The 19877-nt window shown below is 38.5% G+C and overlaps 1 protein-coding gene across 1 annotated transcript; it reads right to left on the bottom strand.

Moving 5' to 3' along the window:
* Nucleotides 1-17940: 17940 nt before the first annotated feature.
* On the bottom strand, nt 17941-19466 carry LOC138892238 (uncharacterized mitochondrial protein AtMg00810-like). Its single transcript, XM_070175943.1, has 2 exons — nt 19333-19466; nt 17941-18913 (listed from the first exon to the last, which is right to left on the bottom strand). Exons 1-2 carry the CDS (start codon nt 19464-19466, stop codon nt 17941-17943), a joined length of 1107 nt encoding a protein of 368 aa, XP_070032044.1.
* Nucleotides 19467-19877: the final 411 nt, after the last annotated feature.

Raw genomic sequence — 19877 nt, 5'->3', positions numbered from 1 at the left:
CAAGAGGATAAGCGTATATGTGGATACCAAGATTGTTTCATGCTTGGAGTAGATTTTAGGCTTCTTTATACCTTGTTTAATACGTATTATTTCGTAATATGCTTTATTTATTTGTATGACTACTTAAGTATACTTATTCATGCTAGAAATCATGTTTAAGATTTTGATTATTTATTCGAGCATGATGGACTATTTTCGTATGTTGGATTATATGTTGTAGCTATAGTCATACTTTATGCACATGCGTACATTTCTATATGTTTATCTCTATTGTCCATATGCACCACATACACCTATCTAATGTACATGTGCGTACATCTATGTATATGGTTCTCTTAAATATAAATTGAGGTTTGGTACGACGGGACATTTCGTGCGGTTGAGCTAATTATGGAACGTAGGATATCCCGTGTGAATTAATTACTGATTACTGAGATATTAATATTTGATATGACGCATAGATTTGGATCCATCATTCCAGAGTTACGTGATCACGCATTTTACCTTGGGCCATATGTGTGCAAGTTTATTGGACACATGGATGGTATCTGATAATATAAAGTTTGAGTCTTTATCACGAGTAGACATTCAGAAATCATGGAGACACATTCCTATTAATGTCATTTCTTGCATATAATTTTTTATGCAGATTTGGTGCATTGATTTATGTTTTGATCACTTTATCTAAAACTATGCTAGCTATTGTTGTCTTTAATTATGCACCTTATTACCTAATGAAATTATGAGAATTGCAGGCATGTCGGAGGATTGGAGCTTAACGAAGAAATCTAACTAAAAAAAGACTATTCCAGCTCAACAAGGCAAAAAGGAGAGCTGCAAGCAGAAGTGCGATCCGTAGAAGTAATTTTGCGGCCGCAGATGATTATGGGGTCTGCATAAATAGAAGTGCGGCCGCAGATAAAGCCCTGAAGCCTATGAGGAGTTTGTAGAAGCGCGATCCGCACACCAAATTATACGTTCGCAAAATCTGATCACACTGACAAAGTTTGACATGTTCAAAGAAGGTGTAGAAGACCAAGTGTGAAGCCTTTTAAGAATTCGGCTCGCAATCAAAATGTGCGGCCGCAGAGATAATTATGCGGATGTAGATTTCCAGCACATGCAAGAATAGAAGAAAAGTGCGGTATGCACATAGAATTGTGCGGCCGTAGAACCTCCCATAGGGCATTTTTATCAGCAAAATTCTGAGCACTATAAATAGATGGGAAACACTTTTTTAGGAAAAGTTTTATATTCTTGGCAGCTGTAGCAGTTATATTTTACTTTTTTGTGAAAGTTGTGATCAAAATTGAAGAAGACCCACTACTTTTATCTTTTAATTGTAGTTTTTGTCTTTGATTAATTCTTCTATTTTGTTTTTCATGTCTTCAAGCATGAGTAGCTAGATTTTATCTAGGATTGTGACCCAACCCTAATGTGTAAAACTTATGGGTTGTTAATGCTAATGCTTGTTTATGATTTAGTATTTGTTATTTAGCCTTGTTTATGATTTATATCTAGGATTACTGGTTGAAAACATTAATTCATACCTATTTAACTTAGATCTTACTTGAGAAAGAAGAACCTAGTCTAGAAAAGCTTGGCTAACGATTGAGCTAGTTAAGGTTTTAGCTAATTTGATTAAAGGGTTTGAACTAGAGATAGGGAACACCCGACTTGGAGTCATATCAATTGCTTAGATTGATACCCATTTGGTTTTGAGAAAGCCAAATTGGCCAAAACCACTCTATGACCGAGAGGTATTGAGTGGTACTCGAGAATTGAGTCATAATACATCCCGATCTACCAAGCAAGCATTAACTTAGCATACCCATTAGGTTTACACCTAGGCATCCCTAGGCTTTTCCTCAATTGTTAAAAATACCTAATACAATTTATTCTCTAGTCGCTTTTATTTAGTCTAAATTCTTAGTGTTACATTTAGATAACAATCACCCCTCTTGTTTGAAAGTATAATTTTGTTATTTCACTCTCTCATCATGTATTTACCTTATTACAGCTTGTAACTCCCTAAGGTATTCAACCCCGACTCACATTGGTATTATAATTGCAACGATCATTTCTCATATATTATTGAGTGTGGATTGGACGTGATCAAATTTTGGCACCGTTGACGGGGAGTTTCTACGATGTTAGCTATATATGTGATTTTGTTTCTTAGAATATCTTCTTTTACTTTCGTGATTCTAATTTGTTGAAGTAATCGTAGGTTCCAAATGACGAACAACGAACTTGGAAACATGCCATTGCGAGAGGTGGACGACAAACAGGAGAAACTTGATGAAATGCCTCAAGCTCCACAACAAAATCACTGAGGCCATGTTCAACAAGACAATGTGCCTCCACCTCTCCCTCCTCCACCACCACCACAACCACAAGTGGCGCAATATCGGATTTTGCCCAATGAAGGTTATGCAAGTTCCATTAGGGTGAGAAACTTTCAAACTACCAATGTGATACTTACTTTGCTTGAGCAACGAGGCTATTTCACCAGGGCGCCAAGTCAAAATGCTTATAAACATTTAAAGGGCTTTGTGGATACATGTTGGGGGAGAAAACAAACAAATATTTTGGAAGATTATTTGAGGCTAAGGCTTTTCCCTTTCACACTAAGGATAGGGCTTTGGATTGTTTGGAATACTTGGCTAATCATTCTATCTATACTTGGGATGAATTGGCGGCAAAATTCAGTTCAAACGTTTTCTCTCTCGGGCACATGGCTACTCTTCGGGATGAAATATTGGATTTCAAGCAAGAGCCCAATGAACCTTTTTATGAAATTTGGGAGCGGTACCGGACAATGGTGAAGGAGTGCCCGAACAATGATATGACCGACAACATGATCCAACAAACTTTCTACTGTGGTATTAATACAATGGACCAATGTGTGGTCAATCAATTGGCCGGAGGCAACTTTATGACAACACCTTATGCGGAGGCATGTGAGATTCTTGATGAGATGGCGAAATCTTTATCGTCTTGGAAATTCCGAGCTAATGTTCTCCAAGGTGATCCTAACATGATTCTTCTTCATAAAGAGTTGCAAAACCATGGGCAAGCCATTGCCGAATTGACAACAACTATGACCCAACTCGCTAAGGCCCAACATAATCAAGTACAAGATCCAAAGCAAGTTCATGCTATGGAAGGGGTAAATGTGTTTGTCAACAAGAAAAGGACCAAGGGTCCACAATTTCAAACCCGAGTGTAAAATTATGCACAAGATGATGATAGTTTTGATCAAGATGATTCTTATCATGAGCAAGAAGAAGAGGTACAATATGTTAACAATTACTAAGGGAAACTGAGCAATTTCCAAGGCTCCAATCAACAACAATGGTGTTCTCATACTAAACAAGGCAATTGGGTTCCTAACCATCAAGGGAATTGGCACAACAACACAAATTAAGGAAATTGGGGAGGCAACAATAAAGGAAGTTGGGAAAATATTAACAATCATGGAAATAGAGGATCGGGTTTTCAGAGTCCCCCAATGTATCAACAACCTAGCAACGCACCCCCTTTTCCTTCCCTTGTTTCAAGTTCTTCAAACAATAAAATGGGCCGTATTGACAACATGTTTAAGCAAAATATGGAGAAGAATGCGGACTCGGATGCCGAACTTGCCTCGCATGCCACCTCAATCCGTAATCTTGAAGTTCGAATAGGGCTCTCAAGCTCTTAATACTCATCTTAAGGGTAAACTGCCAAGTGACACAGTGGTAAACCCAAAGGGTGGTAATAACACAGGGCATGCCATGGCAGTTATCACAAGAAATGGAAGAGGTGCGAATGCACCCACCTCAAATCAAAGGCGACCAAGTGATCCAAGAGCAGGAAATCCCAAACAATGATGTTCAAGCAAGTGATGAGGTTCGGATTGACATTGATGATAGTATGGAGGAGAATCAAGAAGAGGTGAATCCATCTAGGGAGCACATTATTTACATACCAGAACCGGTAATGCAAAAGGTTAAGGCACCCTTGCCTAAGCGTCCACCTCCGTTTCCTCAAAGACTTCCCAAGAAAACTAGTGAGAATCAATTCAAGAAGTTTATTCAAATAACGAAAAGTCTCTCTAGTAATGTTCCATTGGTAGAAGCTTTGGAACCAATCCCTGATTATTCCAAGTTTATGAAAGATTTTGTGACCAAGAAGAGTTAGATGAATTTTGAAACTAATAAAATCACTCATCAAGTGAGTGAAATTGTTCATTCCATGGCTCATAAGTTGGAGGATCCCGATGCTTTCACGATTCCTTGTACTATTGGGAGTGCTAATTTTGCTAAAGCTTTTTGTGATCTTGGGACGAATATCAATTTAATGCCCTATTCAGTTTTTAAAAATTTAGGAATTGGGAAACCAAGACCCACATCTATGAGGTTGCAAATGCCCGATCGTACCATGAAGAGGCCATTGGGAGTGATTGAGGATGTATTGGTCGGAGTTGATAAGTTCATTCTTCCGGCGGACTTTGTTATTCTAGATTGTGAGGTTGATTATGAAGTGCCTATTATTCTTGGAAGACCTTTCCTTGCTACGGGTAAGGCTCTTTGTGATATGGAAGCCGGAGAACTCACTTTCCGGTTTGGTTATGAAAAAGTAGTTTTTCATGTTTACAAATCTATGCGGCAACCAAATAGCAATGAAGTGTGTTCTTTTGTGGACTTGGTGACCGATGTTATAATTGATTATACAAGTGCTACAATCAATGTTTGTGATATGTTGGAAGCATTTTGCTCAACTTCGATGATGATGAGATGGATGGTTTCATGGAATGTGTGAACTCTTTGCAAGGAATGGAGTCGTACAACTATGCACCCCATATATTATCTTTGGATCTTGAAAATAGGAAGACTCCTCCTATAAAGCCTTCTATTTAAGAGCCACCTACTTTGGAGTTAAAACTATTTTCACCACACTATCGGTATTAATTTCTTGGCCCTTGCTCTACTTTACCGGTTATTCTTTCCTCTTGTTTGACTAACGTGCAGGTTGATTCCACATTGGCGGTGATGCAAAAGAGGAAGAAGGCTATTGGGTGGTCTTTGGTGGATATTCGGGGTATAAGCCCCACATTTTTCATGCAAAATATCAAGTTGGATGATGGAGCTAAACCGTCCATTGAACATCAAAGAAGACTCAATGAAGCTGTGCAAGAAGTGGTCAAGAAAGAGATTATCAAGTAGTTGGATGCCGGGGATGTCTACCCCATTTCTGATAGTTTATGGACCTCTTCGGTTCAATGTGTTCCAAAGAGGGAGGCATGACGTCTGTTACCAATGATAAGAATGAGTTGATACCCACAAGAACGTTCACTAGGTGGAGAGTTTGTATGGACGATTATAAGCTCAACAAAGTCACAAGGAAGGATCACTTTTCCCTCCTTTTTATGGATCAAATGCTCGATAGATTGGCCGACCGTGCTTTCTATTATTTTCTTGATGGGTACTCGGGATACAACCAAATTCTTATTGCTCTGAAAGATTAAGAGAAAACTGTCTTTACATGTCCTTATGGTATTTTTGCCTTCAAACGGATGCCTTTTTGTTTGTGCAATGCACCGATGACTTTTCGACGGTGTATGATGGCTATTTTCACGGATATGGTGGAAGACTACTTTAAGGTCTTCATGGATGACTTCGGTGGTTGGAGATTCTTTTTATGATTGTCTTGCAAATTTGGTCAAAGTGTTGGCTAGATGTGAGGAAAAGAATTTGGTGCTCAATTGGGAGAAATATCATTTCAAGGTTGAGGAAGGCATTTTACTTGGCCATAAGATCACAAAGAATGATATTGAAGTTGACAAGGCAAAGTTTGAGGTTATTTCTAAGCTTCCACCCCCACCTCGGTAAAGGGTGTGTGGAGTTTCTTAGGCCATGCGAGTTTCTACCAGCGCTTTATCAAAGATTTCTCTAAAGTGGTGAACCTATTGTGTAAGATCCTTGAGAAGGATGCTACGTTTTATTTCAATGATGATTGTATGAGGTCTTTTGAACAATTTAAGTTCATGTTGACAACTACTCCTATCATTACCTCTCCAAATTAGAGTTTGCCATTTGAGCTCATGTGTGATGCAAGTGATGTAGCGGTAGGGTCTGTTTTGGGACAACGTATCAACAAGGCTCTTCATCCAGTTTACAATGATAGTAAGACCATGAATAGTTCCCTAGTCAATTATACCGTTACGAAAAAAGAGCTCCTTCCTATTATGTTTGCAATTGATAAGTTCCGCCCGTACTTGATGGGTGCCAAAGTTATTGTCCATACGGATCATGCAACACTTCGCTATCTTATGAGCAAAAATGAATATAAAGCTCGGTTGATGCGATGGGTACTTTTGTTGCAAGAATTTGATATTGATATTCAAAACAAGAAAGGTAGTGAAAATCAAGTGGCATACCACTTGTCTCATTTGGAGGAGGAGGGGAGGCCACATGACGGCCTTGAAATCAATGACTCTTTCCCCGATGAGAAACTTTTAGCACTATCAATGAAAGAAGTACCGTGGTTTGTGGACTTGGCAAATTTTCTTGTGAGTGGTATCATTCTGGATGAGTTCTCTTCAAACCAATGGAAAAAGGTAAAAAGGGATTGTTAAGACTACTATTGGGATGAGCCATACCTTTTTCGGATTTGCACGGATGGGGGTGATTAGGAGGTGTGTTCCGGAAGAAGAGCAAGGTGATATTCTTGGAGCTTATCATTCTTCGCCATATGGTGGTCATCATAGTGGAGCATGAACGGTGGTTAAAGTTCTAAGTTGTGGTTTCTATAGGTCGAGTCTCTATAAAGATGCAAATGACTTGGTAAAAAGATGTGATGAATGTCAGTAGGCCGGTGGAATTTCAAAGAAACATGAGATGCCTCTTACAACCATCTTGGAGATTGATATCTTTGATGTTTGGGGAATTGACTTTATGGGCCATTTTGTGATTTCTTGTGGAAATACTTACATTTCGGTCGCCGTGGATTATGTGTCCAAATGGGTTGAGGTCGTTGCCTTACCCAACAATGAGGCTAGAAGTGTAGTGTCTTTCTTGAAGAAGAATATTTTCACAAGATTTGGTACTCCACGTGCAATCATAAGTGATGGGGAGTCACATTTTTGCAACAAGGCTTTCGACACTTTACTTAGCAAGTATGGTGTTACTCATAATGCCATGACTACCTATCGGCCACAAGCTAGTGGTCAAGTGAAAGTCTCCAACCTGGTGATTAAGAGTATCTTGTCTAAAACCGTGAATACAAACCGGGCAGATTGGTCCAAGAGGCTTGATGATGCACTATGGGCATATCGGATGGATTATAAAACGCCTATCAGGATGTCTCCATACCGGTTAGTGTTCAGGAAAGCTTGTCATCTTCCGGTGAAACTAGAGCACAAAGCAATGTGGGCCTTGAAGAAATTGAATCTTGATTGGGATGAAGCTGTTAACTTGCGGGTTACACACTTGAATGAACTGGATGAGTTCCGATATCATACTTGTGAGAGTTTGTCCTTGTACAAAGAAAAGATGAAATGTCTTCATGACAAGTACATTTGTAACAAAGAGCTCAAGGCCTGTGATCTAGTGTTGTTGTTTAACTCAAGGTTGAGGATGTTTCCTGGGAAACTTAAGTCCAAGTGGAGTGATCTATTTGAAATTGTTGGTGTGACACCCTTCAATGCATTGGATTTGAAGAACAAAAAGAATGAAATATTTCGAGTCAATGGTCACCAGGTGAAGCACTACTTGGGAAACGTTGGAGAGAGTCATGTGGCGGCAGTTATTTATTTCACATGAGGATGCTATGCCATCGCGTCGTGCCACAAAGTTAAATAAGGCGCTTCTTAGGAGGCAACCCAAGTTCTTTTCCTTTTTCTCTTTTTAGGTAGATGTTATTACATGTTTTTAACTTAATTTGAAGTGTGCTATAGGGATGAGAGATGAGAAATGGCAAGACAATGCTGTGTTATCAAAACAGGAAATGCAGACTGCTCTTTTCCTTTGTACGGCCGCAACAAAAGAGTGTCATCGCAGAAGCCCTTGTGCATCTGCGTACCGCACTTGCATGGGCAAACTTAGATGTCAAATGAAAGGTCCTCTGAACTTTTCACCGGTCAATGTGGGGCAAAAATGCGGACTTTCGGAAAATTGTACTGCTATACTTTTAATTTTGCGGACCGCACAGGAGAGTTTGACCACTGAAGGCCAGGTAGCAGAGTGCGGCCCGCACTTGAAATTGTGTGGTCTCACTCGCCTCTTTAACCTTCCAATTTATCTGAGTATAAATAGAACTGATAGTCTCATTTTACACTTTTCCCAATTTGCAAAGTTACTATTATTCTGAGAGTTTACCTGAGGATTTAGCACTTTCAATCACACACCGCCATTTGAATTCACTAGGATCTTTGAACATTTACACCATCCGGTATGCTTCATTTCATGTTGATTTTACTTTATTTATATTTTTGAATTTATTTTTCCTTTTTAACTTCTTTTTAGGTCATTTGTTATTATATTCCTTCAGTGTGTCCATGTGGGGTAGTTTGTAGTAGGTATGTTGATAAAGCATGCTAGGTTGGGTTGAGTTAACTAATTTCTACGTCTATACCATTTAGCCAAATAGATTTGAACAAATTTTTGGATAACCTAGGTAATGTGAGACCTGCCCGTTTGTGTTTTTAAATGTACGGACTGCACTTGGAATTGTGCGGTCAATAATTTTCTAGTTAAAATAACTTGTTGGATGGTGTTTCTACGGACACACTTTAAATTGTGCAGACCGTAGAATTTCTAGAGAGGTCACATAGATGGTCTTATCTGTCAATCAGAAGCTTACCCTCTGAGCTTCTAAAGTGCGGACTGCACTTAAAATTGTGCGGGCCGCATATGAATTCTGTGACCATAAATGGTCCCTGCACTGTCAATCAGAGAAGGGTGCATCTAAGCACCTTCAACATCTATGCAGAAGTACGGCCATACTTGGAATTATGCGGTCCGCACTCCAAATTATGCGGACCGCACTTCCCTATTTCTTCTGCATGCTTAACTAACTGATACCTCACTACTTCTATGTTGTTCTCAGTCACTTCCATATGTCTTAGCAGTTCTAAAACATGACTTTTAACTGATAATTCTCTCTGTGCTTATACAGACAAGGTTACGATCACGAGGTCGAGGTGAATCTACCAAACGAAGAAGAGAATCTTCAAAGGGCAGGGGCAGAGGTGCCTTTCTCCCAAATGTGCCGAAAACTATCTCCAAGAAAGCAACATCAGGCCATGGGAGAGGTAGAGACCTCTCAAAGTCTAGCTCATATGCCCCGTCTATGGAAGCCACTGAGGGGAATTCTGTGTCATTACCGAAGGAGCACGCTGAAGAACAATCCAGGCCACAGAGGCAGCTTGAGACTCTGGATGTGCCTTCTACATCCCATAAAACTTCCAAGGTGTGGGGAGTGATAGTCAGAAGTCCAATGCAACTGCCACGAGCTCTAATTTTGATGATGCCCCGGATGATGGGAGAGGGGATATAGGTGCACAGGCAGGTTTGGCTAGGTCAAAGAAGAAGGAGGTCTGAGAAGGTAGATTTGTGAGCCGTCGACATTTTCTGATTTCCGAATGTGGTGGCCTATTAGGTCCTTGACTCATGAGCAGCAGTTCTTACTCAATGATCTTGACAAATACAACCCCACAGTCTTGGAGCAATTTACTAAAAGAAAAGGGTAGATGTTGTTTACTGAGAAACTAGTGGATGTAAAGGAGCATCTTGTCCGGGAATTCTAAGCCAACACAACACATATTCTCAAAGAGACAAAGGTCACCAATGTGCGAAACTTGAAGGTGAAATATCATCAGCATACTCTGAATGCGTACTTGGGGTTTGATGATGTGGAGCCGAAAGAGTATTTAGAGATGTTGGCTTTGAAAGAAGAGGCTAGGTTGTGGCTTGCGAAGATTCTAGCATCTAGATCCACACCTCCTTGGATTGCTGCTGGGGTGCCTATCCTCCGGAACACTCTGAGTTTCGAGGCTAAAGAATGGAAAACCTTTGTATTTAGCAGGCTTAACTCGTGCCTTAATGAGAACAACCTGCCCATTCTTCGAGCTATTCTAGTGGCTTCTATTATGGTCGGATACCTGATCAATCTGGGTGCCCTAATATTGGCTAAAATCTCCTTTGTGGCACAGCAGAGTAACACCTCTTACCCTACTCAAACACTATTACTGAGTATCTGGCAGACACCAAGGTGGAGCCCAGGCCATTTGATACCAAAATCAAGCCGGCATGGCCGTTTGATTGGTACAAGTTGCAGTATCCAAGGAACCTGAAGAAGAGTGCTCAGCCTTCTACTATTGCTGGCCAGTCTGATGAGCCGGTAGTGGTAGTTGATGTTTTGTCTGATATTCCATCCACATCAGCTGAGCCTTCTACCAGTGCAGCAGCTGCTATGCCCGAGCCACCATCATTAGCTCCTCTTAAAACTCCTACAGCTCCTACTGCATTTCCTACTCTAGCTCTGAGGTCGGTCCCCATGCCTATAGGTATATTATCTGCTTTGCAAGTCTCCTATACATTAGTGAGTCTCAATAACTAGATGCAAGCAACTGCTTCAAAGTTGCCTGAAATCTCTAGTACTGTTGCAGGGCAGATATATACACGAGCGCCCCCGGACCCTCTGGCATTGATGAAAAGATTAGAAAAGTCTTGGACAACCAGAAGGTCATCATGGATACATTGGTACAATAAGGTGCTGTGATTGAGGGATTGACCAAGCAAGTGAAGAAAATGAGGAAGTCACAGGCCAGCCAGAAGTCAGTTGATGAGCTTCGAGATGAGGTGACATGGTTAGCTGAGGCCGAAGATTTTCCATTTGACATGCTACTTGACCCCTCCCAGCCCCACCCAGCTCCATCTTCATCGGATGATCTCGCTGCTCACATTGAGGAGCCGTGGCTTGCCACTGACACTGCTGAGGCAGTGTCGTGCGATGTTCACTTCTCCGGACACTCCCAGACTTGATGATGATATTCAGTTGGCTGAGACTGATGTTGCTGGGGACACTGTGATGACTGAGGACACTTAGGGAGTTTCTTCGCCCTCTCTACTCTTTGATCTTATTTTAATAAGCATTAGGGACAATGCTTATTTTTATTCGAGGCAGGGGTGGGGTGGGGTGGGGGAAGGGTGGATATTATTTGATACATTTGGGTACTTTGGAATTTAATAATTGGATGATTCTACTTTATTTTTATGTTATATTTAGTAGTTGTTACCTTCATTAGCTTCTTTAGTTGTTTATCTTTAATTGCATTTCATTTTAGTAGCATTTATGATTTTTTATAGTAGTATTGATAATAAGCCTTTGGTTTTCTTAATGCCATAGTTCTTTCCAAAAGTTGTCTTTTGTGTGAACCGGGTGACTCTTCCCGAGGATAGATAACATGATAACTTTCTTAAGGGAATGAGTCTGTTTCATATTTAGGTAATAGTAGTAGTAAGTAGTAATGAATAAAAGCACTAACTAAGTCATTCTCTAAAAGAGTCATTCATGCTTCATTTGGCACCAACACACTTAACTACATGCTTATAGTTTGAAGCAAGGTTTTATGAATAAAATAGCTCTAGTTAGTGACTTTGAGGTTCTTGAATTGACTTTGATAATCATTAAGTGATTGATTGGATCATAGTGATCTTTAACTTGACTGTGATCGTTGTGGGTTTTAGACTTTATCTTTTTTTATGGTCTAGTTGCATGAGCGGTGAGGTGACATTTTGTTGCTTGTCCAAGTACTTGAGTGGATAGTCTAGAACTTTCCCCGAATGTGTTTCAAGGTAAAATTCTAGGTTTGCTTGGTTTGAAAGATAATTGTAGGATTTCCTTGGTTCGTTTGAGTTTTATATTTGCCACCATATGTTCGTTATCCCTATTCAATCCATTTGAGCCTTAAGCCTTTCTCTATTGGTAACCATACTATAAGCCTTTATCCATTTTGATCATAACCCTCTCTTGGTACCCGAGCCTTCCTTAGCACTCTGTAATAAGTGGCTTAAGGCTTAATAAGCTTGGGGGCAAAGGTTGAGGAATCTAAAAGAGATATCAATGCACTGAAAAGAGAGAAAAGAAATCATCTCCATGAAAAGAGAAGGCAAGAAAAGAAAGAACAAAAAGGAAAATGCCAAAATAAAAATAAAAAGGGAGACTGATGAAATCAAAAAGAGACAACTATCTCTAGTATGAGCATCAAGGGAGATAAAGAATGAAATGAACAATTAAGAGTGATGGCAAGTCTCACTAGCCCCCAAAAAGAAGGAATGGCTCTAAGGGTTTGGTAAATGTGAGCCAAGAAATGAAAAGTAGAATGCTTAAGGAAAGGTGTAACCACTTATCCCATATGGTATCCCACCTCAATCCAAAAGTCTTCATTACAATCTGAAAGAAGTCCTACTTGATTTTGAACCGAGTGAGCTTATATTAGTGGAGATTTACATAAGGGGCAGACCTATGGTAATTGAAGCTTTACTTGTGACATTCCTTTGTGAGAGAAGAGTAAATCCTTTATTGCTCTAGAAATTGAGTGTTAATTCTTGAAGTGAGCATGGAAAATGGAAGGTAGAGGAGGAAGAGTTTGGATTCCACCATGATTTACATGATCAAACAAGAGTCCTTGATGAGTGAAGTCAATTCTTGAAGCTTAAATGTCACACTAAAGTTATCTGCACGTAACATATGTTTTGTCACCTTGTTGAAAATGCATGAGTATTATGGGTAATTATTGGTCCTAACTGAGTATGAATGACTTACAATTGACTCTTTGAAATGACATTTAACTTAGAGAAGATGGGAACTAATCTATTTGCTTAAGGACAAGCAAAGACTAAAGTTTGGAGAAGTTGATAAGTGTGGATTTTTACCACTTTGTAGTACCTTCTTGCTTTAATTTTAGTCCGAAAGTAATAATTTTTATTTCCAAATCTAATAAAATTGTGTGAATTGTAGGCATATTAGAGGATTGGAGATTAACGAAAAAAACTAAATCAAAAAGGAATATTCCAGATCAACAAGGCAAAAAGGATAGCTGCAAGAAGAAGTGCGGTCCACAGAATTAATTCTGCGGTCGCAGATGATTATGCGGTTCGCATAAATAGAAGTGCAACCGCAGATGAAGCCATGAAGCCCTAAAGCCTCTGAGGAGTTTGTATAAGTGTGGTCCGCACACCAAATTATGCGGCTGCAAAAGCTGGTTGCACTGACAAAGTTTGACAAGTTCAAAGACGGTGCGGAAGACCGAGTGTGAAGCCACTTGAGAACGCGGTCCGCAATCAAAATGTACGGCCGCAAAAGCTGAAGTGCAACCGCAGAGATAATTATGCGGCCACAGATTTCCTCTGCATGCAAGAGCAGAAGAGAAGTGCAGTGCGCACATGGAATTGTGCGGCCGCAGAACCTCTCGAAAGGTATTTTTATCAGCAAATATTTGGGTATTATAAATAGACGGGAAACACTTTTTAGGGCAATTTTTGTATTATTAATAACTAAGCCGGTTATATTTTACCTTTTTGGGCAAGTTGTGATCAAAATTGAATAAGACTCACTACTTTTATCTTTTAATTGTAGTTTATGTCTTTAATTAATTCTTCTATTTTGTTTTTCATGTCTTCAAGCATGAGTAGCTAGATTTTATCTAGTATTGTGATTCAACCTTAGTGTGTAAAACTTATGTATTGTTAATACTAATGCTTGTTTATGATTGAATATTTGTTATTTGGCCTTGTTTATGATTTATATCTAGAATTAATGGTTGCAAATATTGATTTATTTTTTATTTGATTTAGTTCTTACTTGAGAAAGAGGAACCTCGTCTAGAAAACTTGGGTAACAAAAAATTGAGCTAGTTAAGGTTTTGGCTAGTTTGATTAAAGGGTTTGAACTAGAGGTAGGGAAAACCCTACTTGGATTCATATTAATTGCTTAGATTACTACACATTTGATCTTGAGAAAGCTAAATTGGGCAAAACAACTTTATGACCGAGAGGTATTGAGTGGATACTCGAGTATTGAGAGTCATAATACACCCCGATCTACCAAGAAAGCATTAACCTAGCATACCCATTAGGTTTACACCTAGGTGAAAGTTATATCCCTAGGCTTTTGCTCTATTGATAAAAACGCCAAAAATAATTTATTCTCTAGTCGCTTTTATTTAGTCTAAATTCTTAGTGTTATAATTAGATAATAATAATCCCTCTTGTTTGAAAGGATAATTTGGTTATTTCACGTTCTCTCATCAAGTATTTACCTTAATACCGCTTGTAAACTCCCTGAGAAATTCGACCCTGACTCATGTTGAGTATAATAATTGCAACAACCGCTTCCCACTTATTATTAAGTGTGGATTGGACATGATCATCTACATCCACTATTTCTTTATTAGATCGCTGTGTTTCTATTGATTATGAACTACTCAAGTTATGAAAATTGAGTATCATTTTTGTCAAACCTCGCTGCTACTTAATCAAGGTTAGACTTGATACTTATTGAGTACACATTGCCTTTAATACTCATATTATACTTTTGTATATTTTTATGCAAATTCTGGCATTGGTTTTAGAGATGTTCAGGAGGAGCTTAGGAGCATAATTTAGACATTTCCTGGTAAGCTGTTGTGCTTCGATTCGCAGCTTATGGAGTCTTTGTCACGACCCAAATCCCAAACGTGTCGAAACTCACCCGAGCCCCTCAGGTTCCCTCCATTCTATCCCAAAAAGTTCAAATACCCTATATGGACTTGTCCAAATGCCCAAAACACATATGAAAATATCACAACTAAGAATCAAGGTGCAAATCAAACTTAAGAACTTTTAGAAAACTTCAAGTTCCAGCTTTCTCACGATAGTGCCAAATCACACTCGAACCTCTTGGGGTGCTAAAATGAATATGTGTACAAGTCCAAAATTATCATACGAACCTATAGAAACTTTCACATCATGATTTTGAGTCCGTTTACTTAAAATGTTAACTTTGGTCAACTCTCTTAACTTAAGGCTACTAGTTAGGAACTAAGTATTCCAAATCATTTTCGAACCTCTCAGGACCACCAGAACCAATCATACCCCCAAGTTATAAATCACCAAATGAATCTAAGGGAAGTCTCAAATCAAAGAACGGGATGCTAGAACTGAAAACAATCGGTTTGTCGTTATAGTCTCCCTTTACCTTCTCCACTATTTCTTATTCCAAATACTTTTTGTACTTTGAAACTATGTTGCATTCTGTTCAGTAGCTCATTACTCGTACTACCACTTCTTAGGGGTTGATGTTATACTTCCACACTTTTATGTTGGTTTTAGACTTATTTCTGCATTTATCAATATTAGACAGTTGGACATCTTTTATATATATTATGTCGTTATAGTTAATTATATGTGTTAGTTCGCCTAGCGGGTTGGGTTAGGTGCCAACATAGCCATGGTGAGATTTGAATCGTGACACTACTACCTTGATCGACAGAGTTGTTTGGCAAAGAGAGTCTGACATGCTTCTTGCCAACGAGCAGCCGAAGAAAAGCGGACTTGGATATCGCCTACAGCCACACACTGAAATTAAAGGATAAAGGAAGGTCCTCAAATATAAGAGTATTTAGCTTGAAACCAATATGTGTATCGCATTTTCGGGCTCAATACGGGATAGATATGAGGTGTATTGGGTCAAAAGTGGACAACTTTATCAGTTGAAGCCTTAAGGGGATGGATTGGACAAGCAGCGCGAGAAAAAAGAGAAAGGTTTGAAGAGCTTCTGGCTAGCTAGCAGCTGTAGGAAATAACTCCATAGGTTGCCTAGAGTCAGAGAAAAGAGGGGAAGATCCTTTACAGTGATAGTAAGGATTGGAATACAACACAATAGTAATGTGTGTTGCAGTTTAGTTTCAAAATCTAAATTATCAAAATACTCTTGATATAGTTTGGTCATGTCTTTTGTCGATCTTAAGGTACACTAGTTTGTTAGTGTGAAATCATAATAATTGAAGGTGTTAACGTGGAACAAAGTTATCTTGAAAATTCTACACTCTCTTAATTAGAATTCATGTAGAAGGAAAAGATATATGATAACAATAAGATGAGAGTATGTTTAAACCATGTAGGTAGGTTTAGTCTACTTTAGTTCCTACGTTTTTTTAGGAGTCTTTTAGTCATGTAATAAATTTATGTACTAGTAGAACATATGGAGAAGTACCAGTAGTACTTTTTATTTTCATTTTTTTGTTGTATAATGTTAGCTGAGATGAGCTTAAATGGAAAGACATAGTTAGTAATTATTAGATTGTATAATTAATTTAACTTGAGTTAGAGATTGATGCAGAATTATTGATGTTGTTGTACAGAAATATTACAGATCAAATTTATATCATTTGACTTAATTTTACTCCTAAATCAACAAAGTCGAGACATATAACCCTGACCTTTCGGATCAATCAAAAAGATTCTACATATTGTCTAAGTAATATAATTAAATTCCAGAGCCTGTTTCTACAATCGTGTGCTTAAAGTTGGCATCAACGTACCTACTAAGATATTCAACACTCCTCAGCAATCATGCTACTTTCTTTTTCTTAATACTCCCTCCGTTTCAATTTATGTAAACCTATTTGACTGAGCACAGAGTTTAAGAATAGAGAGAAAACTTTTGAACTTGTGGTGTAAAATGAGGTACAAATATTTTGTGTAGCTATAAATCATTACATAAAGGTAAATTATTTTCAAATAAGGAAATGAGTCATTCTTTTTGGCACGAACTAAAAAGAAAATGCGTTCACATAAATTGAAAGGGAGGGAGTAATACAATAATGATCGATGGCAACTAGTTTGACTAAAAATGTTTAACAAATAGAATGATAAAAGTGAATCTCATATAGATATACGAATATCCAACCAAGAGAGAGAGCGCACAATTGACATTAGTTTTGTGAGACTCCTTTTTGTCTCACAAATTTGTGAAATGCATTCGGATTCTTTTATTTTTAAAACTTTAAAATCAGCCCTTAGAGTTTGAAGTTTTACCTTCCTCGCCTTGTCAACTCCTTGGAGAGAATTTTGTAAAATCTCCCAAGCTTCCTTTGAGGTAGTAGCATTTGCCACCTTCTCAAACATGACATCATCCAAATATTGGTGGATGAGCGTGAGGGCTTGTTGATCCTTCTTCCTTATCTTTGCCAAGACCTCTTTTTTATTTTGAGGCAGAGCTTTCTCATTATCGAATTTTGCATACCCTCTTGTCTACGATTTCCCACACATCCTGGGAGCCAAGAATGGCTTTCATGCGTAGACACCATTTCTCATAATTATCTTTTGTGAGACGGAGATACTAAAAAGACAGCGGACCATTACTCGCCATGGCTCTGATACCACGTTGTTGGGAAGAATAATATCCCGCCCAGAAATAATATCCACGATTAATAACAATAACACAATAGAGTAACAAAGACACTAAATATTTTAACGGGGTAAAATACAATACCCGAGTAAAGTAATATTACCACTATAATATTACAACTTAGTAGTGTCAAGAGACTACTACAACTTCAAAAGAAATAACACTCTTTATTTTAAACACCTCACTACAATATTACTCACACCCACTATTTATCTCACAGACTACAATCTGTGGATTACTCTCTCTAACTTTAGTTGATTCTCTTTTGTTTTGGTGTGTCTGAATGAGAGAAATAAGCTCCAATTTATCGGAGAACTTGCCAACATATGAACAAATCAGAATGGTTCATTCCATTACAATTTGCTTTGCAAGTTGCCATCCAAAACGGTGTACCTTGTTGCAAGACCAAGTTGTGAGCCTACAATTGCCACCCATTTCATCTAATCAGTTTTATTCTTTTTATTTCAATTGGGAATGGTCCGACAAATCTCTCCCTTAATTTTAATTTTTCTTTTTCATTCCAAGTCTTGATATCATTCTTTGAAAATCTTCAAACTTGAGAGGCTTGGTAAAAATATCTGCAACTTGATCATGAGATTTCACATACATGAGCTTGACTTCCTTCTTGGCAATGCATTCTCTGATCAAGTGATACCTTGTATCAATATGCTTGCTTCGATCATGATACACTGGATTCTTCGAGAGTGCATGTGCAGATTTGTTGTCAATACAAATCTTTGTAGCTTCGATTTGTGATAAATTGAGCTCCTTCAACAATCTTCTCAGCCAAATAGTATGACATGTACAAGATGTTGCTGCTATATATTCAGCTTCACAAGTCGAAAGAGTAAAAATTGATTGTTTCTTCAAACTCCAAGAAATAACAGAATCGCCCAAGAAAAATACAAAACTAGTTGTACTTTTTCTATCATCAATATCTCCTGCATAATCATAATCACAAAATCCCACAAGGTTAAAATCACTAGAAGAGGGATAAAATAGCCCAAAGTCAATCATACCTTTTAGGTAACGAAGAATTCTTCTAGTGACCTTCAAGTGAGTGGAGGTAGGAGCTTCCATGAAGTGACTTACTACTCCAACTATAAAGAGTATATCTGGCCTGATACAAGTCAAGTATCTCAAACTTCCCACAAGACATTTGAAAAATGCGGGATCCAAGTTTTTTCCTTCATCAAACTCGGACAATTTTCTCTCACTCTCCATCAGTGTGTTCACGGGGTCACAACCGAGCATGTTGAATTTCTTTAAGATCTCCTTCGTATAGCTTTCTTGAGAGATGAAAATTCTACCCTCCATCTGCTTCACTTCTTGGCCCAAGTAGTATGACATGAACCCTACGGCCGTCATCTCAAACTCACAGGACATATCTTTCTTAAAAACTTCAAACAAACTTGGGTTATTACCCGTGAAAATAAGAACATCAACATAAAGACAAACAAGCAAGATATCTCCACTAGTATGAACTTTAAAGTAAAGAGCATATTCATGGAGACAATGAGTAAACCCATTATTTTGAAAATACTTGTCGATGCAACTATTTCATGCCCGTGGGGCTTGCTTCAACCCATATAAAGCTTTGTTCAACTTCAACTCTTTAATTTCATGGTTTTTGACCACGAATCCCAATGGTTGTTCAACATAGACTTCTTCTTCAAGATAGCCATTCAAGAAGGCTGACTTGACGTCTAGTTGATGGATTTTTCACTTCATTTGTGCCGCCATAGAGATCAACAAACAAATCATCTCTATGCGGGCAACAGGTGCATAGATTTCTTCATAGTCAATTCCTTGTCTTTCCTTATAGCCTTTAGCCACAAGTCGTGCCTTGTATCTCTCCACTTCTCCATCATCATTTTTCTTTGTTTTGTATACCCATTTACTCCTATTGCTTGATGACCCTTGGGAAGAGTTGCTAATTCCCAAGTGTTATTCTTTTCTATTGACTCGATCTCCTCCTGCATGGCCTGTCTCCTTCTTTTATCTGTAACAACTTCATCAAAGTTCATTGGTTCACTATCAGCAAAGAGACAATATAAAAATCAAAATTAGTAACTTCTTCTGTGCCATCATAGAGCTCTTGAATACTTTTTGTCCTTTGTGGTTACTTATTTTAATTTTGTTGAGAAGAAGAAGATGCAACATTGGTTAGAGAAGGAGGTGGAGTTATATCCTGCACAAGTTCCAAAATATCTGGTTCTTCTGCATCACGAAAGTATGGAAGAAAATCATATGAAGTTTCTTCCTGAGCTTCCCAATTCCATGCCAATTCTTCATCAAATTCAACATCACAACACACCACCACCTTGCCGCTACTTAGGTTGTATAGCTTGTAGCCTTTTGAACTCGTATCATAGCCAACAAACACATACTTGGCACTTCGATCGTCAAGCTTCGCTCTCCCTTGATGTGGCACATGA

This window comes from Nicotiana tomentosiformis, chromosome 5 (genome assembly GCF_000390325.3).
Source record: "Nicotiana tomentosiformis chromosome 5, ASM39032v3, whole genome shotgun sequence".
NCBI lineage: Eukaryota > Viridiplantae > Streptophyta > Magnoliopsida > Solanales > Solanaceae > Nicotiana > Nicotiana tomentosiformis.
This window is presented reverse-complemented; position numbering and strand designations above follow the sequence as displayed.